We start from the raw sequence: 23,918 nt of genomic DNA, 5'->3' as shown, positions 1-23,918 counted from the left end.
CAAAAAAAAAAAAAAAAAAAAATCAAAGCAGCTAAAAGCACCCCCCAATGTGCTTCTAGCTTTTGGTTTAAAAACTCTTTTTTTAGCCGTTTCAGGAGCAGAAGTAGGTTTCCCAAACACTTCAAAAGTGTTTTTTTGGAGCCAGAAGTTGAAAAACGTTTTTCTGAAGTACTTGCAAATACTCCCTAAAAGCCATGACCAAAACTCTAAATGTTTTAGCTACATTCGCAAACACCAGTGCCAACATACGTTGCATGATCGTGATCAATAACTATTTGCTACGACTATTTATTATTAACAATGACAATCAATCATAGCTAAATATTGTAATGCTTGAAGTGCGTGAATCAAACCAATATTCCTTAATAAAAATAAGTTATCGAGAATTCCCTCTTATATCAACTACGACGTACTTATGTATATTAAAAGTTTGCCAAACATAATATTTTGAAATTTACGTATTGATTTACATGATAATTAGATGTAATGAAATATACGTGGTGCCACATATTAAAACGCCTTTGATCGATAGATATATCTACGCATTTCATCTTCTCACTACTTACTACAAATTTCGAACTTACAACCACATAGATAGATAGATACACAGAGAGAGGGTCCCATCCCGCTTTTTGTTTCTTATTAGCCTATTTAAAAGAGTTTTGATGACTAAGATCAATAAATAAATTACACTGATGCGATCAATACATTAATACTGTTTAAAACAGACAAATTACAAACACCAACATAATAAATACTCACACATCCTACAAGACTTGATCTATGACCTCAAACTTATTCATGGGATCTCAAATTTAACCTTAACCACTGGATTAAGACATCATTGTCCCTATAATTTAATTTAAAAAAGTGCCAAAATTTAAAATTTTAGAGAGATAGAAAGTGACATCAAGCATGTAAAATTTAGAGATTATTTAAAAATAACACATAATAAAGCATTTGACCCAACATTTCACTATAGATGAAATCTTGGGTAAATGCTTGTTTGGTTGGACCAAAAAAATCAATGAATAGGAAAAAATAAAGTAAGAATACTTAGTGTTTAATTAAGACGAACAGATAAATCGAAAAAATAAAATTGATTTTTCGTCTAAAATTGAGAAATAAATGAATATATAAAGCCAAAAACACCAAAAAAGTAGTGATTTTATTTTTTGTGTACTCTATTACATATACATATAACTTTTCTCTATTTCTTTTTCCTTCTCACTAATAACACCACCATGTTCTAAATCTTGTTTGATCATATTTAATTAATAAATTTTTAAACTTATGTAACTTATAATTATTTTAATATAATATTAAGTTATTTATTTTTTAGTACGAAATTAAGAGAAAGAATTAATTAATATAATTATAAAAATTAATCTTTTTTCTCGATATATGTACGCAACGAAGAAGAATATTCAAAATTTACTTTTTCTACCATACTAAACAACTTTAAGAAAAAAACTATTATTCTTTCTCCTTCCCATCGCCTTTTCACTTCCTCTTTCCAACATTTGTTGTTCATCCTACTTCAGATCCCTCAACATGCTCACCTTTAAACCTATGCAAGTCCACCAGCCTCAAGTAACTGAGAAACTCCAGGAACAAGAAGTGAAATTCTTCAGTAACGAGTCAGGAACCAAGTCTACTTTTTATTTTTTTTACTGTCTGCATACATACAAAAGACATCCGTCGAAAACGTAGAACACGAGAGTGCTAACGAGTGCGATAAAGGTACAAACACCATCTATGATTGTATGTAGTCTTTCGCCTGCAGTAATGAAAATAACGAAAAAGAACACAACTAAAACGACACGCTCAGGCCAAGAAGCGCCATAAATTGAGCCACGAATTCAGGGTGGCCAGGCCAGGCAGCACCTGTCACCAGGTTTCCATCAGTGAAGCATCGATGGATTGGGTCGGGCTCCAACCACGTTGCCCCAGCAAGAACAACGTTAAGTTTCACAGCAGGGTATGCAGTACACTTCTTGCCCTACAGTGTTTGTCACTTATCAGAAAGTTGGAAGAAAAACAAAAAGAACGAAAAGAGAAAGGAGCACAGAAATAGGCAACTCCGGATGTTGTAATACCAAGAAAAATAGATTCTATTTTGTAGTGGCTTAGGTATCATTCACAAAGGATAAAGCCAAGTTCCATGGAACAATATGACGTTTGCCAAAATCATATGATAATTACATTACAACTTTAAGGTCACACTGCCTAAAACACAATAAGATTGCATTTCTCATGCCAAGGTGCATTAAGAGAAGGTAAAGCGATTGGCATTTCCAAAACATGGAAACGCACCAATATACATAGAGACATATATATATATATATATTTACACTTGAATGTGAGTAATCTATTCACGGTTCACAGAGCTTAAAACTTGCAACCCCACATCCAACAGCATGCAGGGAGTTAATTGGGCTGTCCGGTTAACGTGGAAAAAAAGGATTCGTCACCAGAAAATTATTATAATGAGTAACAATGAATCTACTGTTTCTATGAGAAACCTATATGAGTTGAGTTAAACAACTGCTCAAATGTTTTGATTGCTCAATCACTTATCGTCTCAACTCTCAAATACATCACTCATGGTCCCCTAGCATTTAGGTTCCATGGTGGGATTAACAATGAGCAGAAATGCCCACAAAACTTATTCCGAGTTTCCTATATCACAAAAATCAAGGTCACTATAGTCTTCAAGGTTTCGAATAATAGGCTGAGACAGAGTACATGAGCTCCAAGAAGTTTCCCGCTATCACTGAAGTTGATGGCCCATGGTAATCGTAGAACAACAGTAAGGGACAACTACGGCATCCTCCCCTAAAATTTTGCCTAATTATACGTAGACTACCTCACATTTAGGAAATTACATTTTAACACACTTATCATTTGTTATTATCTAACATATACACTAGACCCTTAATGATACTGATGGAGTTCGCTAACGCCAGCACAAAAATTAAATGACAACTCAATTTTACCCGAGTTTAAATGTTTTGACAATTACATAAACCTTCCTCAAATTTCCTAAGGTTTGTAAAATTACATATACCTTCACTAATATTTATTATTGTCTAACATGTAATCTTAACGTTTTATATACCATCAGTATCGTTCTTCTAATAAAATCATAAATTTTAAGTTCATAGTCAGTCTAAGTTCATAAAAATGTCTCTCAAAGCTTGGCGATGTTTATACAAATTTATTTGAAATATATCTAATGTATATCTACTTATATTAAAAATATAAAGTTTCTAACTTGTGGTACAAATTTTAAAACCATATCCTATAAAATTAATAAATATATTCTATAATACTTCAATTATTTTTTTAATTTTGATAATCCAGTTGCATATAACGGTTATAGTTTAAGTTTGCTATCCTTTTACCTTGTTTTCTGAAAAAACTATGAATTTGGTTACATAGTCATGATAATCATGTAAAACAATCAATTTGTTTTTTGTATACAAAAAATCCACTTTTAGAAGTTTTCTTGCATTTGGCAAATATATAAACATAAAAAGGCAAGTGAAAATTTAGAAGGAGAAAAGATAATGAATAAGTTGGTATTTAAACCCAAGTATAATATTATGAACTCAAATTTGAACTAGGACCAAAATCCATTAAATATTTAAAATGATTTATTTGAAGAAATATTAAATTGTAGGGGTCTAGTTATAAAAAAGAAAATTAAGGGAGCAATTGTAATATGACAAACCTCATGTGGATGTGCCTGTAATTTTGAATAAACCTCAAGCAATGCTTGTGTAATTTGTAATGAAGAGCAAGAGTCATTTTATTGAGAATGTTAGGGTTTCCTAATGGATGTTAGAATCACAGGAGGAAGTAGATGTAATTTTTCAAACCGGGTCCATGTATAATTAGACCAAAGTACAAGGAGGGCATTGTAATTATCTCCGCCAGCAAATGGTCTTTGAGAAATAACAAAGTGCAAAATGAGGGATCTACATTTTCTTTTTGAGAATTGGCCCGTAGGGGACCCCTCAATCATAAAATTGTAGGACAAAGAGCTAATGAAATATGCATCGAATCAAAAGTCAAAACCAGTTCTTTTCAGGCAAATCATAAAAGGAAGCCTTGACAGTGTAAAACTAGTACAACGGTCTTACTTCTGAAAGTTTAAAAGTTGCAGTTTGAATGGAGCAAATTGGCCATGCATGACCAAATAATAAAGCTACAACACAGCTATTTCTACGGCTGCAATAACAATCAAGCAGATGAACATTTTCAAGATTCACGATTTCAAGTACAACTTTAGGTTTGTTTGAGTATATTGAGGGAGAAAGAGAACCCGCCTTAGAAATGTTCCGAATATTTCCAGAAGAGAAGAATATTACCAATTAAAGATCATGAGCAGGATAAGGATACTGTTCAGTTACTATCCCAAGATCAGGAAAATCAATGAATACGAAATGAACTGCTTTCGGTTGACATAAAAACACCACAGTTTAGCAGTTCTGGAAGATCGTTAAGACAAGTTTTTATCTCATTCTCATCAGTACCCTAAAGGGTGCAATCATATTAAGGCAAAATGCACCAAGAGTTATTACGAAATATGCTAAAATAAAAGGGCAGTAAGGAAAAGCTACCTTCAAAACACCAGCAGCAGATAAAATCTGTTGTCCATGGCAGATGGAAGCTACCGGCTTGGCTGATTCCATAAATTCCTTTACCAACTGAATAACCTTCTCATCCAATGCCAAGTACTCCGGCGCACGACCCCCAGGTATCACCAGTCCATCATAGCTTGAGGCATCCACACCTTCAAAATCAGCAGTTAGGGTAAAATTGTGGCCTGGCTTCTCGCTATAGGTCTGGTCACCTTCAAAGTCATGAACAGCTGTGGGGCATAAATCACCCGTTTTTTTTCCTGGGCAAATGGCATCAACATGACACTCAAGAGCTTGAAGAGACTGAAATGGAACCATCACCTCATAGTCTTCCATGTAGTCCTGCTCCAGTTTGAGAAAAAGAATCACCCATGAGAGAGTAAATCTCCAAAATGATCATAACAAAAGATGGACTCCCTGCAACCCTAGGAAAGCGCTATGGAACAGTATCTATAGCAGCACTGCAGCATACATCCATCTGGTTAAGAGGAAGAAGACTCCAACGAGAAAGTCAGAGCTTCTATGGTGATGCAGTGTCTTCGAGTATTGCTTCTGAGTTTTCACCAAATCCAATTTGTTTACCATATTATCATGCATTAAAAGATCATCTTTCATCACATGCAAATTACTTCTTAGAAATCTTCAAGAAAGTGACATAAGAAATAGGTACTTGGGATATCTTTTTTCTTTCACCTGATCTGATATTGGAAATATATTGATTTTTTCCCAATAACTAAAGACTTTTGTCTTTAAATACCTCATTTAAACCACTAGGATCCACTGCAAGGTAAACCACCCACCCTCATGGCCCCCAACTGCCAAAAAGTAGCTTTGTTATGCTAGTATTGCTTTGAAATGTTTTCCATCTCATTTTATCTCATATGAAAGATGTCTTCTCCAGATGTATGTTTGCAAGATTTTTGTTCTTTTAAAACATATATCGAAACACATTTTCCAGCTCTCATGCAATATCATATAAACTTTAATCATTTTATTTTTTTCTCACCCGACACCATTTCCTCATCAATTTAATCATCATCATTACACTTCTATTTATATCCAATGATATATCCAAAAAAAAAAAAAAATATTCAATTGGACAATATCACCTCATCTCAAATTTTCAAGCAATCCCTTCTTTACTATTCCATTGGGAATGTGAATTCTGGGAAAGCTCCAACTAATTCTTAATTGGACTAGGATCACCCAAAACACTGGTGGGGGATAGGCACGATCTAACTATACATACAAAGACTAAATAAATAAATAAAGGGGAAAATCAACATGATTAGGTAGGGATGAAATGCTAAATAAAATTATTGCATGTGTGGAGCAGTAAATACACATTGTCAGAGGGCAACTTTTTATACATCACATAAAGTCCAATAAGGATCACATTAGACACAACTGTACAAACAAATTATAATTCCCTGAAAATTAGTTAGTCTCAACATTCATCTAGGTTAAAGCTATGAACTTGAAAATAAAACCATTGAAGCTTACCCCACAGAGGAACAGAACTCGCTTGCCAGAACCAGATATCTTGGCTCCGAGTGCCTTGATAAAAAGCCGAATGAACTCTGGATGTCCTTCATACGTAGCCCCAGTTATGAGGTTCCCATCACTGGTGCAGAAGGCCATGCTCTCCGGTTCTACCCAATGAGCACCTGCAGCAATGAGTGCAGGTTTAACAGCAGGATAAGCAGTACACTTCCGGCCTTTAACTGAACCAGCCGCAGCCAAAATCAATTGTCCGTGGCAGATAGATGCAATTGGCTTTCTCAAGTCTTCAAATTTCTTAACCAAATCTATAACAGATCCATTCATTGCAAGATATTCAGGAGCACGTCCTCCTGGTATGACCAGTCCATCATATTTGCTGGCATCTACTTCGTCGAAAGTTGCATTGAGCGCAAAATTATGTCCCCTGGACTCAGAATATGTCTACATTCATTTGTCAAACAAGAAATTATCTTAGAAAATCACAGAGAAGATAATACAGCCACTCTACCCCCATTGACATTATTGAAACACAAGAAAGAAACAAAGATTTTTCTCAGCATGCTCATAAGTCATTGAAGAGGGCATTGACAGTGATCCGTTGAAATAAAAACTTAAACCAGAAGAAAAGAGCGAAAAAGGCAAACTCTCATGATGAAAGTTTGGCATTCAACGTTCAACCTTGTAAGTCCATCCATATTCAGGCTTTCAATTTGACGGTTCAGAACAATTAGACAGACCATCAGGAAATAATTCAATAATAGACAAAACTTACAAAATAAACACACCTCCCCAGCTGTTCAAGTTATATTTCATACCAAAACATTATTGTAGTAGAACATCAAGACATTTGACCGACTTTCACGAATGTACAAGTACTTTGACAGAGCCATTAGCTCAATTTGTAAAACAATTTCGTCAACACGGAGTCAGCAATGAATGCAAATCTGTTGCTGTAGCCGATTACACCTCCTTCATGCTTTTGTCATCGATAAGGTGTAAGCACGCAAATCATGTCCATTAGACAAGATAATAGCTCAGCTTCATTTTTCCTTTTGAGTTAAAAAGTCGTACATGACCAAGTACGCATGTGGACGAAGAAATGAAATACATAAATCAATTCCGTCCACAGGTACAAACTTAATTGCCTCTCCGTTCCACTGTTACTGCTGCACTCTGCTTTTTCCAAACCTCCAAAAGACCAAACCTTTTACTATCTAATCATGCAAATTACATAGTATATACACAAAAAAGCAGCAATTGCACAGCAGAGCATCTCCAAATTTTGCATTCGAAACAGGATGCATAAACGCCTCTTGGAATTCATTGGATTGCTCCAGAGAAAAGTACATTTTCGGAGAGAAATCAAAGCATCACGGACATCAAAAGTACCAATTACATACTATAAACCAAACATCTCCCAGCAACAAGACAAAGATACCCTTCTTCACTTTTCCCAATTAAGTAACTAAAAATTGATGAATACAGACAATAGCAATAACATCAGACAAGAAGACTACATATATCCCTCATATCCCTACACTTAATCCACCATACTTCTTTTCAATATGATGCTCCAACTCAAATAACTCCAGCACTAACAAGTGAGTAAAGGGAACACAGCAACATCTCAAGCAAAAATCTTAGGCTACTAAGCTTAAGAAATGCATCCAAATCAAACAATAAAAACAAGATTTCAACTTCCTAGAATCCCACAACCAGAACTCCACAAAACGCCACAAACAACCAAAACCCAAACCCATATTGAATATAGTTCTACAAAACCTGGTGGCCAAGAGAGTCATGGATTGCAGTCCGACATATGTCACCGGCTTTCTTTCCAGGGCAAACTGCGTCGACTGACAGCCCATATGCCAACAGCGCTTGGAATGGAACCATCACCTAAGCAAGCAATCAAAATCCCTTCATCACACTCTCCTCCATCAATCAAATACAAAAACACTCGTACAAACAGTAGAAAAGACTGAGAACCCAACAGAAACAATCGTCACCTCGTAATCCTCGACATAGTCTCCGCACAACAAGAGGACCCTTTTCTGGCCTGCCATTTTCTTTTCCTTTAGAAGTAAAGATGAAGACTTTCTTCACTCCACTCTATTCTTATTATTGTCTTCTCGTTCGACTGTCTGTGGAGGAAATTTGAGGATGAATCTCCGCTCAGCTTACGAAAATTTAAACAGATATGAAAAAGATTGTGATACTGAAAATTGATTCTGCAAAATGTTCTGGTATATTACAGAAAATCCCTGTCCGAAGGGCAAATATGCAAATTTGCGATAAAAAAACAAAAAAATAACTTTGGCAAAATGGAGAGAAAATACTTGCCCACATCCTAATTTTGGCGGCATTTGCGTATGTGATAAATGATCAATACGGTCGGACTGAATTACTTATAAATGAATGATAGAATAGTTTGAGATTAAGAAAGTGTTTGGGTGAATTAAAATATTTTATAAAATGCTTGAAAGTTTATAAAATACTATAAAGTATTAATAATTTTTTTTAAAAAAAATTATAAAGTTTAAAAATAAGATGTTACAAGTTTATAAACTCTTAAAGAAAAAAAGAAATAATTATATTTACACCATTTGATTTATGGCCTGTTTACACAAACTATTCATATTTTTTACATAATTACATATACACCCACCAAAATATCATTATCACTTATACAAACAACCCCTTACTTTTTTGAAAACTACACACACGCCCCTAGAAATGTTAAGATCATTGCACAAACTATCCTTATTTTTCGACTGTTAGAAGTAGTTTTTATAATTATGAAAAGATATGAATGATTCGTGGTAAATAGATAATAAATTAGGGGTGTAATGTAACACTAAAAATATTGGAGTTAGTTGCCAACTGATCTCTAAACCTTAAGAAATTACTTGAAATCAATTACGAAATTGCCATTAGTAAAGTTTTATAAGATTTATAATCTTATTTTATTCAAAAATTTCATTAACTTATTTTTAAAATAAAAGTTTACATCTTATGAGCTCTAAAAATATTTTAGGGTAACTTATATTGACTCCCCTTAGATTAGATCAAATTACATAAATACCCCCTATCTTTTGTAAAATTACAGCTACACCTCCTAGGAGGTGTTAGTGTAGTCTTTTTACGGTTACACCCCCTGATGGATGTTAGTGTAATATTTGTCAAGAGATATTTGTGTAAGTTTTGCATTTGAATAGGTGGTGCAGTTGTAATTGCAACTATAACCTTAAGTGATGTTTGCAAAAAATATATAATATGTGTATTTTTAAACTAACCTAAAAAAGTGTCGATATAATTTACCTAACATCTTTTGAACTTATAACATCTTTTAAATAAATTTGGTAAAAAGACTCTCTAATTGTTGAGGTTAGAATTAATTGCTAGATACTATGAGTGATTCAAATTGTAGAATAAATATTAGCAAGTTTTTACTTTGTTGAATAAATTTAATTCACTTTGTAAAATGTCCAAACTAACCTTACATGTGTGCATGAATTAAAAATAGATTTTAGGAACAAATTGCAAAATAGTACATGGCCCAAAAAACCTTTGAGTCTTAGTACTTCATATTTTTTTGTAAAAACATAAAATAATGCACCAAAAAAAAAAAAACATACACACACACAAATACATAGTTCAAATGCAAACCATAAAATATATTAAAAATAGGTATTTATTGCTATAACCTAATTATATGCATTGCACAGTTAATGGTGAAATAAGATGCATTTAACTTCTATTTAGGGCTCGATACTTTATTATCTTAATTTTACGGAATTTTGTCTATCAATTATCTCTCAATCAACTTTTCTGTCGAAAAAACATCACATGTGGTACACATGCGATATTTAAGAGTTGCGTGATGTGATAACTTTTACATATGTATAGCATGTGATGTTTTTCAACAAAAAAATCAACAAAAAAACGGTTATATATGACAAAGTGTAAATTTTGCAACATTGAGATGATAAGTTGACACAAAAATATTTCGATGGCGAAGTATAAAACTGGGTATAGTTCGGATGACAAAATATAATTTACCATAAATTTAACTTCTTCCTCATTAACCGGTGAATTGCCGTATCTACCAAACTTTTGAGTGTTGGCCCCATGATTGCAATTAGGTTGTGTGCCATAGTTTCGAATTCAAACTCGCATGAGGTGTCCACTAGCTCTAGGGCTAACCCTAGCTTAGAAGAGGCGAATGTCTTTTCAACTTGTTGCTTGATTTTCTTTTAAAATCTCTGTGCAGTATCCTCAATCTCGGATCAGATTCAAATTCACCTGTATGGGAAGATTACAGTATTAAACTAAGTAACAAAAACAAGAAAACAAGAAGAAATAAACTTAAAAACACCAATCCCCTGCAACGCGCCAATATTTGATGGGTGTCAAGACCACCAAAAATAATTCCTAAGGACACTTTTGTAGAAGTGGGAGTAGGTCGATTCCTCAGAGATTGACTTCAAGTCGAGTCCTTGAAAAATAAAAAAACTAAATTAAACTATAGAGATAATGAAATTAAAAGAGATAAATATAAGAGAAGCCTTTTCCGGTTAAGGTGGTTGATCATTGATGCTAATATAACACTCGTTTAAATAAATAAACCAGTTATGATCATTGGTATGACCTAACGATCTCACATTTTCTTACCTTTTCATCATCTAAGGTACGACTGTTAGCTAAATCCCTAAAAATGAACAACCATGGGAATGCCCACAAAATTCAATCCATCAATAGTATTAAGAATTAGAAAGGTCTAATTATAACTAAAAAATTCTCCATAACATAATTAACTACTGTGGCATAATCAATCATGCTATGTTGCTACTAATTATTGAACTAAACAAATAATTACATGAATTTACAAAATTCAATTAGCTAAGCAAACCTCTTTGATAATGAAGAAGTAATCACATTATTCATAAATCAGATGTTTGTAGTAAAAACGCAAACAATAGCATTAATACTTATTTTAACGAGAGTAGTAAGCACAAAATTAGATATCACAACATTTAGGAATCAAGCAATCACCTTAAACTTAATCAAAAAATAAGAAAATTAGCCTAACATGTTAATAGAAGAACACACTAAAAAGAAGTGGAATTCTATTAACAATTAGGTAATGTATTAAAACTAATGAGAATTCAAAAGATAGAATAGTGCATAGAATAATCGATTTGAGATGTCCTCCTATTTATACTATAAACATTCCATGAATCTAGACATAGAAAATATTTAGGTATATAATTGGTCCTAAAAAGTTAACTAATCATTCATTTACATTGGCCAAATATCCCAAAGCTTTGTAAAATCATAAAGCAATCATCCCTTTTTCTTCAGCTTAAACCGCATCTTTCCTTTTTCATCAGAGTTGACTGCAACACTAAGCATATGCGCGTCTAGTTGGATCAACAAATATGTCACAATTTACTCCGTCTTTCTTTAAATGCTTTTGAATGCTGTTTTTAGCTCAAATTTTCCATCTTTACTCCTCATCAAATCTTTTAAGATGGAAATGCAATAAATTCATGTGATTAAGAGTATTTTAGCTAAAAAAGAAGGTATAATCATCATCAAAATATGGTAAATTGTGCACTTATCAAGTACAATATAATTTTTTCTAGAACTTATATATTTGATTTTGCCATTCTTTTTATTAATTCACTAAAACTAATACATTAAATTTATAATTTCAGGCAAATAAACATACTTTTTCCCTTAGTTTTTCTAATCGAATTTTCTTCTTAAATCTTCTATTGTTATCCAAGTTGTAAAATTTAATGGCACCATTTTGTTTAAAAATTGAGGTGCTATCTTCCAATTTGTTTAATTTAATTTTCCTTACGTACTGTCAAAATCCAAAATAATTTTGCCATCTTCTTCCATGAAAATATTTCTTTTTCTTAGTGGAATGATTTTATTATTATCTCTCAATCAAAACTTTAACATAAATATATTATGAGTTTCATAGGATTGTATATATTACATATAAAAAGATATTCATGCTGTATGAATGTATGGTATTTTATTTTCAGATTTTGTTGATATTTTTTATTTTTAATAGAACATGACTTCTGATTTTATGTGAGAACAAATTGTGTTTGGTTCAAATTAATTAATTATTTTGAAAATTAAAGTCATAATTTTCAATTTTTTTCTTTAAATTGAGTTACTTCAAAAAAAAAAGTTTTTCTTTATAATTATTTTAACCCATTCTTTTCTTTTCTTTTTTTTTTTTTTTGGATTTTTACAAATCTTTTGCTATTACGTAATAGTATATTTTTATTTTTATTAATGTAAAGAGAAACTTCATAAATTAGTGCGATTAACCTGATGATTTTCATTAAAGTCTTTCAATCTCTAGGGTTTTTTTATTTGAGTATCTAATAGCAATTAAACGGTGTTTCTTATATATTGTCAAACATGAATTTTCTGAATTGCTGAAAAGTTAAGTAAATTTATTGCTTAACAATTAGTCATCTCTTTGACATCATTAGATATATAAGATGACAAACATTCTGTGATTTGGTACAGTTGTTTTTTTCAGGGGAGCTTAAATTCCATGAAGGAAGCTGTACGTATTTAATGGAAGGGAAATGTCAAATATGCGACTTTGAAACAATCAATAAACCTACATTATTCACGACTTTTCTGAAAATCAGAGGCTTCCGTGAAACATCATCCAAGAAAATTAAACCACCTCACATTTGACATATATGTATCTATCCACTTCAAATATACAAATTTGCTGTCGTTGTTTGAAAAATTATTAATTATTCTCCCATTTTTTTGATTTTTACGATTTTCTAACAATTAGCCGTATCCATTACATTTTCCTCCAAGTTTTGTATTGAACAGACCAAAATGTTCTTGTGGATTATGAATTATAATTTTATTAATTTTTTAAATTTTTTTGAAAACCTTTCATGGACTAATTAATAGATAATATTTTTTACAAATTTTTAAATTTTCTCATCCACTTCCTTCGATTTTTTTTAACTTTCTTACAAAAACGAAAAAAGTTCAATATGGGCAAAGTTCACAATTCTTAACCTTCGTTGAAAAGTTATATAATTTTATGAAAAAAATCCAGGGGTATTTATTTATTTTTTCATGCAAAAAAGATTACTGTTCAACGAAATACATCCGGGGGACGAGTTAAATTCAATCTAGAAATTCTTGAATTATAGTCTGGTCATAGAAAATAAAAGTCGCAGGATTTAAACTAATGATGTTCACATTCCAACTTGAAATGGCAACAAGTCTGCGCAGTTCCCCCTTTCCATATATGTTGCATTATAAATACAACTCAATGATCTGTTCCCAATACACAAACCACAATTAACATGAAGACTTCATCCATTTCCACTCTTTTCTTCATTCTTTTTGTTATCTTTTCGTGCTCGTCGGCAGCTTTTGCTGATGATCATGATGATTTTCTTGAATGTCTCTCTGAAGAGTTCCACAACTACACCTCAATTTCCAGGGTTGTTTACACCCCAACCAACTCATCTTATCCCTCCATTCTTCGATTTTCTATTCAAAACCTGAGATTCACGTCCGAATCCACCCCGAAGCCGCTGGTTATCATAACCCCGGAGCACGAATCCCACATTCCCCCTGTCATCTACTGTGCAAAAGAAAATGACATGGAAATTAGAACTAGAAGTGGGGGGCATGATTACGAGGGATTGTCTTATGTATCTCAACTCCCGTTTGTGATCATTGATTTGATCAACCTTAGTGAAGTAACAGTTGATGCTGAGCAGAAAACTGCATGGGTTGAAGCTGGTGCAACCATTGGATCATTGTATTATAGGATCGCGGAGAAAAGCCCAACGCTAGGGTTTCCAGCCGGTGTTTGCCCAACTGTTGGTGTTGGCGGGCACTTCAGTGGAGGAGGCTACGGCACATTGCTAAGAAAATACGGGCTGGCTGCAGATAATGTTATTGATGCAAGAATAATAGACGTCAATGGCAGGATTCTCGACAGAGAGTCTATGGGTGAAGACTTATTTTGGGCCATTAGGGGCGGTGGAGGTGCCAGTTTCGGTGTGATTCTTGCATGGAAAATACAATTGGTTGATGTTCCAGAAAGAGTCACTGTTTTCACAATCCACAAGACTTTGGAACAAAATGCCACTCAATTGATTCACCGCTGGCAATACATCGCGCATAGATTCGACTCGGATTTATTCATCCGAGTCCTCATCAGAAGGGTGAATTCCAGCCAGGATGGAAGGAACATGACTATTCGTGCTTCTTTCAATTCAATTTTCCTTGACGGGATCGATAGATTGCTCCCTTTGATGCAGAAAGGTTTTCCCGAATTGGGCTTGGTGAGAGAAGACTGTACAGAGATGAGTTGGATCCAATCCATCCTGTATTTTGCTGGATTCCCCATGGAATCATATGAAGTTTTGCTGAATAGGACACAACCCAGCGTGAGATACTTCAAAGCAAAATCCGATTATGTGCAGAAACCCATTCCCGAAAACGGGCTGGAAGGTATCTGGAGACTGTTCTATGAACCTGAAGCCAAGGAGGCCGAGGTCATCTTAAGCCCATATGGTGGAAGAATGGATGAAATTTCTGAATCCGCAATTCCATTTCCTCATCGGGCTGGTAATCTGTACAAAATCCAACATCTGGTGTACTGGGAAGAAGAGGAGGCTCAAAATTCCGACAGGTACATAAGCTGGATTAGGAGGCTTTATAGCTACATGGCTCCTTATGTTTCCAGGTTTCCAAGGGCAGCATACATCAATTATAGAGATCTGGACATTGGAGTGAATAATAATGAAGGGAAGATAAGCTATGCACGAGCAAGCGTTTGGGGCATCAAGTACTTCAAAAACAATTTTGATCGATTGGTCAGGGTGAAAACTGCGATTGATCCAGAGAATTTCTTTAGGAATGAACAGAGCATTCCTCCAAGATGGACAAAGAAAGATGACTAATTAAGATACATTGTTCTACAAACATATACTTCTTATATGCTTCACTTCATTTCATTTCTTTATTTAATGTATTTGTATGTGAATAAGGCATTGTAGTAATTATTTGATGTCATTTGTAGCATAATGATTTGTCTTTCCGTCATGATATTGTACTAATAAATTGATTCATTGGTGAAAAATAAACTCTAATTTAGGCCTATTTGTTTGTGTTTTTATTTTCAATTTTCAATTTTTAAAGCAATAATAAAAGTAAAAGCATGTCTATGCATACAAACTTTTATTGGAGTGATATTAATTTAATATCACAATTCAATATAAACAATGTATTCTCATTTCAAATGAAAATCTTTACAAAATTGAAAATAAATATTTTTCACTTAAAATTGAAAATGGAACACAACCAAATGCGTAATAGTACCGGAAAGAAAAGTCTCAAACCCATAATTTTTTTAATATCTATGCACAAAATTTCTCATATATGAAAAATTCTTGTTCATCCCAATCTTCTTCCTTCTTATTAATTGGTTTTTAGTTGAAAAGTACTCTAAGAATTTATATATATATAAAAGTCGTTTTTCCTATGGAGGATTTTCAATATAATTCATCATGTTATATGGGAAAATTTTACAACTTTGGTTCATAACTATATATAGAAGTAGAATTCTAGTCTTGTTGGAATTTAATTTGAACTCTACAATTTGAAAAACTTGTCACATTAATATTAAAATTTGCTCAAAATTGCAAATCTGGCCTGTATTTTGGCATGGTCCATTACATCTCGCGAAACCTTAGATGCATGAGAGTTATTTCAATTACTAGGATCTTAATTTAAAAATGTACATAATAAAGGGAATGTACACAGAAGCCAGTGTTTAGAGGCTTTATTACATACTTTTAGAATAACGTCAACCGATTGATTTGTTCCAAGACTAATTTAGATCGATCGCTCCAACCTTTTAAAAAATGAGCAAAGTATATATCCTGTTTCTATCATCATGATAGAAAAAAGAAATTCAGGCATTGAATAATGTCTTCTAAATCTGAAGTTGGTTTGATGTGGGATGCCATCTAACCTCAGAGCTCGAGTCTGCAGAAAAGTCTCCAAAAATGCACCGTCGGATCACTAAGGCCGACTTTCGTCCCTGCTCGACGGGTGGATCTTGCAGTCAAGCTCCCTTCTGCCTTTGCACTCGAGGGCCAATCTCCGTCCGGCCCGAGGAAACCTTTGCACGCCTCCGTTACCTTTTGGGTTTTTCCCCAGTTGGAGTATTTGATGGAACTCAACGATGTTTTTGAGACAAAATTCGACATTTTGCCTGTTTAAAGGCGTATCCCATGAGCTTTTGTTCATTCGCCAAAAGGAAGATCGTCCCGTGGGTCGACAAATTGTCCCAACTTGAACTGTTTTTCGTACACTCTGACGAGATGCCCCATACGGCCACAAAGATAAGAAATTCGGGAGGAGCTCATATGAGAAAGACAACAAATGGTCACCTCCCGAAGCATTATCGGATTTTTATGGCCCTAGTTAGGGTTTGGAGACATCGATGCTAACCCTGATTCTGATCGTTGAACCCCGAGTGTTCCCTATTCCGTCCATATCCAGATCCTAAAGTTTTCCTGGATAGTCCCGAATACGAGTCGCAACATCCTGGTTCATCATGCCAAGTGATAAGTTGTGGGCATGGCCGTGAAAATCACACCATTCCCGGTTCTCGTCGTCTCTGATCTCCCTAAGCACAATCAATGATTTCTCATACGCCCATCAACTTTGTTTTATTATCTAACTTTTTTATTAAATGGGAAAATTTTACAATTTTGGTCCATAACTATAGAAGTGGAATTTTAGTCTTGTTAACATTAATTTGACAATTGAACTCTACAAGTTTAAAAAATTGTCACTCTAATATTAAAATTTGCCCAAAATTGCAAATCTGGCCTGTAATTTGGCATGCATTGTCGGTAGCATCTAGTGAAACCCTAGATGTATGAGAATTATTTCAATTACAGGGATCTTGATTTAGAAATGAATAATGGTATATTAACTATTTTTATTTAAGTATTTACAGCTAAAATAGTCATTACATAAAAAGATAATAAAAAATATGAATTAATTACAAAAGTGATATTAATATTAAAAACTCAAATACTAATTGAATTATTTATAATTACTTAACTATCAAAATGACATTAATAAAAAAATGGGAAAAGTATTATTTTAGTCCGCTAAGTATGTCTAATTTTAATTTTAGTCCGCTAAGTATGTCTAATTTTAATTTTAGTCCATTAACTATGTTCATTTTTATTTAGGTCCAGTAACTTACGAAATTGCTTACGTTTAGTCCTATGGCAGATTTTCGGACAATTTTACCTCTATGCAACTTTTGAAAGGGAGTTTTAGTCCATATGCACTCATAGGGGTAAAATTGTTCGAAAATCTACAAGAGGACTAAAAATAAGCAATTTCGTAAATTAATGGACCTAAACAAAAATGGAGATAGTTATCGAACTAAAATTAAAATTAGGCATACTTAGCGAACTAAAATAATACTTTTCCCTCCCATTTAAGTACATGATGAAATTAGAAATCCTCCATAGGAAAAAGACTTTGATATATAAATTCTTATAGTACTTTTCAACTCAAAAAAAAAAAAAGATTAATAAAAAGGAAGGATAAACAAGAATTTTTCATATATTAGAATTTTCGTGCATACATATTAAAATGTTATGGGTTTGAGAAAGATGGAACAACTTTTCTTAGGTTCGTGTTTTTATTTTTAATTTTAAGTGAAAAATATGTATTTTTAATCTTGTAAAGATTTTCATTTAAAATGAGAATACGTTTGGATTAGTTAATAAAATTGTATTTTATATTGAATTGTGATCGATGTCAAATTAATATAATTCCAATAAAAGTACGCATGTATAAACATGCTTTTACTTTTATTATTGCTTAAAAATTGAAAATTGAAAATTGAAAATAAAAGCACAAACCAATAGGCCTAAATTAGAGTTTATTTTTCACCAATGAATCAATTTATTAGTACAATATCATGACGGAAAGACAAATCATTATGCTACAAATGACATCAAATAATTACTACAATGCCTTATTCACATACAAATACATTAAATAAAGAAATGAAATGAAGTGAAGCATATAAGAAGTATATGTTTGTAGAACAATGTATCTTAATTAGTCATCTTTCTTTGTCCATCTTGGAGGAATGCTCTGTTCATTCCTAAAGAAATTCTCTGGATCAATCGCAATTTTCACCCTGACCAATCGATCAAAATTGTTTTTGAAGTACTTGATGCCCCAAACGCTTGCTCGTGCATAGCTTATCTTCCCTTCATTATTATTCACTCCAATGTCCAGATCTCTATAATTGATGTATGCTGCCCTTGGAAACCTGGAAACGTAAGGAGCCATGTAGCTGTAAAGCCTCCTAATCCAGCTTATGTACCTGTCGGAATTTTGAGCCTCCTCTTCTTCCCAGTACACCAGATGTTGGATTTTGTACAGATTACCAGCCCGATGAGGAAATGGAATTGCGGATTCAGAAATTTCATCCATTCTTCCACCATATGGGCTTAAGATGACCTCGGCCTCCTTGGCTTCGGGTTCATAGAACAGTCTCCAGATACCTTCCAGCCCGTTTACGGGAATGGGTTTCTGCACATAATCGGATTTTGCTTTGAAGTATCTCACGCTGGGTTGTGTCCTATTCAGCAAAACTTCATATGATTCCATGGGGAATCCAGCAAAATACAGGATGGATTGGATCCAACTCATCTCTGTACAGTCTTCTCTCACCAAGCCCAATTCGGGAAAACCTTTCTGCATCAAAGGGAGCAATCTATCGATCCCGCCAAGGAAAATTGAATTGAAAGAAGCACGAATAGTCATGTTCCTTCCATCCTGGCTGGAATTCACCCTTCTGATGAGGACTCGGATGAATAAATCCGAGTCGAATCTATGCGCGATGTATTGCCAGCGGTGAATCAATTGAGTGGCATTTTGTTCCAAAGTCTTGTGGATTGTGAAAACAGTGACTCTTTCTGGAACATCAACCAATTGTATTTTCCATGCAAGAATCACACCGAAACTGGCACCTCCACCGCCCCTAATGGCCCAAAATAAGTCTTCACCCATAGACTCTCTGTCGAGAATCCTGCCATTGACGTCTATTATTCTTGCATCAATAACATTATCTGCAGCCAGCCCGTATTTTCTTAGCAATGTGCCGTAGCCTCCTCCACTGAAGTGCCCGCCAACACCAACAGTTGGGCAAACACCGGCTGGAAACCCTAGCGTTGGGCTTTTCTCCGCGATCCTATAATACAATGATCCAATGGTTGCACCAGCTTCAACCCATGCAGTTTTCTGCTCAGCATCAACTGTTACTTCACTAAGGTTGATCAAATCAATGATCACAAACGGGAGTTGAGATACATAAGACAATCCCTCGTAATCATGCCCCCCACTTCTAGTTCTAATTTCCATGTCATTTTCTTTTGCACAGTAGATGACAGGGGGAATGTGGGATTCGTGCTCCGGGGTTATGATAACCAGCGGCTTCGGGGTGGATTCGGACGTGAATCTCAGGTTTTGAATAGAAAATCGAAGAATGGAGGGATAAGATGAGTTGGTTGGGGTGTAAACAACCCTGGAAATTGAGGTGTAGTTGTGGAACTCTTCAGAGAGACATTCAAGAAAATCATCATGATCATCAGCAAAAGCTGCCGACGAGCACGAAAAGATAACAAAAAGAATGAAGAAAAGAGTGGAAATGGATGAAGTCTTCATGTTAATTGTGGTTTGTGTATTGGGAACAGATCATTGAGTTGTATTTATAATGCAACATATATGGAAAGGGGGAACTGCGCAGACTTGTTGCCATTTCAAGTTGGAATGTGAACATCATTAGTTTAAATCCTGCGACTTTTATTTTCTATGACCAGACTATAATTCAAGAATTTCTAGATTGAATTTAACTCGTCCCCCGGATGTATTTTGTTGAACAGTAATCTTTTTTCCATGAACAAAAATAAATAGCAATTATAAGGTAAGGTATATTATGACGAGCTTCTCTTAAGTTAGACATAGTTGCGAACGAATACCCCTTAATTTTTTGAAACACTATAAATACCTTCCTGATTTTTTTTTATGAAAATCTTTGGATGGATGTCTAGAATTGTGAACTTTATTAAGTAACAAAGTGGATGAAAAGAAAATTTATAAAAAAGAAATTATCCACTAATTAGTCCACAAGAGGTTTTCAAAAAAAATTTAAAAAATAAAAAGAATTACAATTCATAATTTACAAGGGCATTTTGATCCGTTCAACAAAAAAAGTTGGAGGAAAATGTAACGGATACTAACGAATTGTGCTAATTGTTAGACAACTGTGAAAATTGGATGGGGGTATTGGTAATTTTCCAAGCAACGATAAGGTATTTGCAATTATGTAATATATCAAGAAAACTTATTGTATTATATGTTATTGTTTATATAATAGCAAATATGTATATTTGAAGTGGATATATGCATATATGTCAAATATGAGGTGGTTTAACTTTCTTGGATGATGTTTCATGGAAGCCTCTGATTTTCAGAAAAGTCGTGAATAATGTAGGTTTATTGATTGTTTCAAAGTCGCATATTTGACATTTCCCTTCCATTAAATACGTACAGCTTCCTTCATGGAATTTAAGCTCCCCTGAAAAAAACAACTGTACCAAATCACAAAATGTTTGTCATCTTATATATCTAATGATGTCAAAGGGATGACTAATTGTAGGCTCATCGAATCTACGCATCTATATCTACAATTTGTTTGCTAGAGCTCCGATCACATTCCAATCCTATACATACGCTAATTTTTTATTATTTTTATATAAATAATAAAGAAAAGAACATTAATTAATGACATATAGGCAAAATAAATATTTTAAATATATTACTAAAATAAAATTTAATATGTGTTGATTGATCATAGGGAAAAATGCAAGTAACACTCTTGTGATATCGCAAATGAGCAAATTACCCCATTATAAAAAAATAAATAGCGATTTGTCTCCCTATATTTTTTAAAATACAATAATTTACCCCCTCCCCCCATGATTTTTGAAATGAAGCATTTACCTCTCTGTATAATGAGGTAAATTGCTTCATTTTAAAAAGTATAAGGGGGTAAATTATTGAAAGCAGAATGATTATTGCAAATTACTTTTTAGGTACCCTAATTATGCAAAATAAGTTTCTTATTATTAAGCAATAAATTTATTTAACTTGTGAGCAATTGAGAAAAATCATATTTGAGAAGAATCACAGTTTAATTGTTATTAAATACTCATATATTAAAAAGCCTTAAAACTTGAAAGAAGAACACTTCATTGTAGATTCACCAGAAAAAGAAGTAAAACATAAAGAAAAGAAGGTTAACGAAGAAACAAAGAGAACGTCCCGGACGAGATATAAAGTTGAACATGGAAAGAAAAGAATGAAACAATCGTCAGGTTAATGCACTAAGCACTAATCTATGAAGTTTCTCTTTACACTAATAGAATTGTACTATTATGTAATAGCAAAAGATTTGTAAAATAGAAAAGAAAACGAAGGGTTGAAACAATTATAAAGAAAATTAGAGTTTTGAAGTAACTCAATTTTTTAAAATAATTGGTTTGAACCAAACACAATTTGGTTGTGATATACAATCACAAGTCTTGTTCTGTTTTTTAATATATATAAACAAAAATTGAAAATGACAAATGTAGCAAAATGCAGGGGTTGAAGCTGAGATGGAGGCTCCAGATCTTTAACATTTATTTGTTCTTTTGTCACATTTCCTTTATACGTTTTTTATTAGTTAGAATACGTTTTCTTTGCCGTTGGGTTGTTGAGTTAGTTAGATGACGATTATTATCATCTCTTGTATATAAGGTCGTTTATAGATTTTCTCTTCGATATGGTTTTATAGAAATGAAACTTCTTCCAATTCTTCCTTACGATTTCAGCTTTGGTTTCAAAGGGATTTGATATTTCACATGGTATCAAAGTTTTTGTTTGAAGGTCTCTGTGATTGATCAACTGCAACGGCGGAAGCAGTTGAGGTAGTAGACGTTCGACACAAGCGACGACAGAGATGGGCGAAGGCAGCAGACAACAAGTACCAGAGCCACTGCAGTTACACAGACAAGACCATCCTGGTATGATCCTTGTGAGCACACTCTTAACCAGAAACAACTACCTTACCTGGAGTTATGCTGTAAAGAGAGCTTCATGAGCAAAAATGAAGCTAGGCTTCATAGATGTTAAGTCTACGAAGCCGAGTATAACTGATCCATTTTTTGAATAGTGAATACGCCTTGATAGCATGGTCACAACATGGATTTTAAATTGCATATCTAAGGAGATTGTTGGTAGTTTCATGTGCGCGAAGTCTGCGAGGACTCTGTAGTTAGACTTAGAAGAGAAATATGGAGAGTGTAATGGACCTCTTTTCTATCAGCTACAGGGAGAAATCGCGTCCGTAGCGTAGGAAAATATGTCAGTGGTTGAGTATTTCTCGCGATTATATATGGTTTGGAATGAATTAAATGTGTTGATTCTTACTCCATAATGTACATGTAGGGGTTGCACCTGTGATGCATCTAAGGCTACTGCAGACTGGGCTGTGTTTACCAGACTTGTACAGTTCCTTATGGGACTTAGTGAGACCTTTGATCATTTGCGTGATTAGCTGCTGATAATGGATCCAGTACTTACAGTCAACAACGCGTACTCTATGGTTTTGAGGGTGGAGAAACAGAGGGAAGTGAACATGGAAGGAACTGACACCATGGATAATGCTATCACGCAAGTACGAACAGGGGGCAAGAATGACTATTTGGCCAGATTAGGGCAATGGAGAGTCCTCAAACAATTTTCATCTAGTATACGCACTGTTTGATGGAACGGGGATAGCCTTGTCTAACAACAATGAGTGTAGTCTCAAAACAACATTCAAAACTTGATGGAAATGTTGACTTACGATGCATGAGGTTGCATGAATTCGTATTTCACAATACGGCTTTTCTTATGATGTGCTATGATGCTTAGAAACATAGTTACTCACTTACAAAAATGTGTTTAGAATCTCTCAATCCACCTTGAGTTTGCAAGATGAGGGACAACCTCCAAAATGTATTTTAACTCATTCGTAGATTATCAATGCATGTTGTGTTACTAATTTGGTCTAGTCTCCTCATTAATTGGACTTGTCAAGGTATATTGGGGTTTGAAGGCTATAGCTTAGGGTACGTCGTGCACGGGTATATTTTAGTTAGACCTCCGATACCGATACAAATGGTAAAAAACCATAGCATCTTGAAAGCTTCGATCAAAAAGTCTTGAATTGCAACCAAGACTTTTGATTTCTCTTTGAATCATATCTTGACATGAAAAATTACCCTTTATTCTACAAGATATCTACAATCACATTTACCCACATATCAACTTTAAAATATATTACCAATGCATTGTATGATACTTTTACAAAATAAATTCTTTTTAAAGAACTTTCTCAAATTAAACAATAAAAAATATCACACTGCAATATACATATTCAAAATGTTGCATATGTAAAAAAAAATTAATCTTTCACAATGTTGAAAACATATCCACACCATTGATTGCACAGTAGCACAAAATAAATTTCAAAAAAAAAATAAACGAAGAAGCTAAAATAATGGTTCGAACCTTGCACCCATTACCATATTTGGTGTAGGCACTATTATT

General features: G+C 33.8%; 1 protein-coding gene and 2 pseudogenes across 1 annotated transcript; 1 reads left to right on the top strand and 2 right to left on the bottom strand.

Annotated features, from left to right (window-relative positions):
* Positions 1-1,641: 1,641 nt before the first annotated feature.
* Positions 1,642-8,395, bottom strand: DJ1D (Class I glutamine amidotransferase-like superfamily protein). Its single transcript, XM_011098620.3, has 5 exons — positions 8,162-8,395; positions 7,935-8,051; positions 6,153-6,593; positions 4,629-4,991; positions 1,642-2,002 (listed from the first exon to the last, which is right to left on the bottom strand). The coding sequence occupies exons 1-5, from the start codon at positions 8,216-8,218 to the stop codon at positions 1,814-1,816; spliced, it is 1,167 nt and encodes a 388-aa protein (XP_011096922.1). The 5' UTR covers positions 8,219-8,395; the 3' UTR covers positions 1,642-1,813.
* A 5,115-nt stretch (positions 8,396-13,510) lies between these two features.
* On the top strand, positions 13,511-15,335 carry LOC105176041 (tetrahydroberberine oxidase pseudogene; annotated as a pseudogene).
* A 2,798-nt stretch (positions 15,336-18,133) lies between these two features.
* Positions 18,134-19,958, bottom strand: LOC105176042 (tetrahydroberberine oxidase pseudogene; annotated as a pseudogene).
* Between the last annotated feature and the right edge of the window lie 3,960 nt (positions 19,959-23,918).

The sequence above is a fragment of the Sesamum indicum genome, linkage group LG13, assembly GCF_026168435.1.
Source record: "Sesamum indicum cultivar Baizhima isolate 11 linkage group LG13, ASM2616843v1, whole genome shotgun sequence".
Taxonomy (NCBI): Eukaryota; Viridiplantae; Streptophyta; class Magnoliopsida; order Lamiales; family Pedaliaceae; genus Sesamum; species Sesamum indicum.
The sequence above is the reverse complement of the archived record's forward strand: the minus strand, read 5'-3'. Positions and strand labels throughout refer to the sequence as shown.

Excerpts from the sequence above, each read along its gene's own strand:
- DJ1D (XM_011098620.3), bottom strand. The coding sequence starts at position 8,218 with ATGGCAGGCCAGAAAAGGGTCCTCTTGTTGTGCGGAGACTATGTCGAG. Across the intron at positions 8,052-8,161 it reads ACTATGTCGAGGATTACGAG|GTGATGGTTCCATTCCAAGC; the intron begins GTGACGATTGTT and ends TTGCTTGCTTAG. Across the intron at positions 4,992-6,152 it reads GAGTTCTGTTCCTCTGTGGG|GACTACATGGAAGACTATGA; the intron begins GTAAGCTTCAAT and ends AAACTGGAGCAG.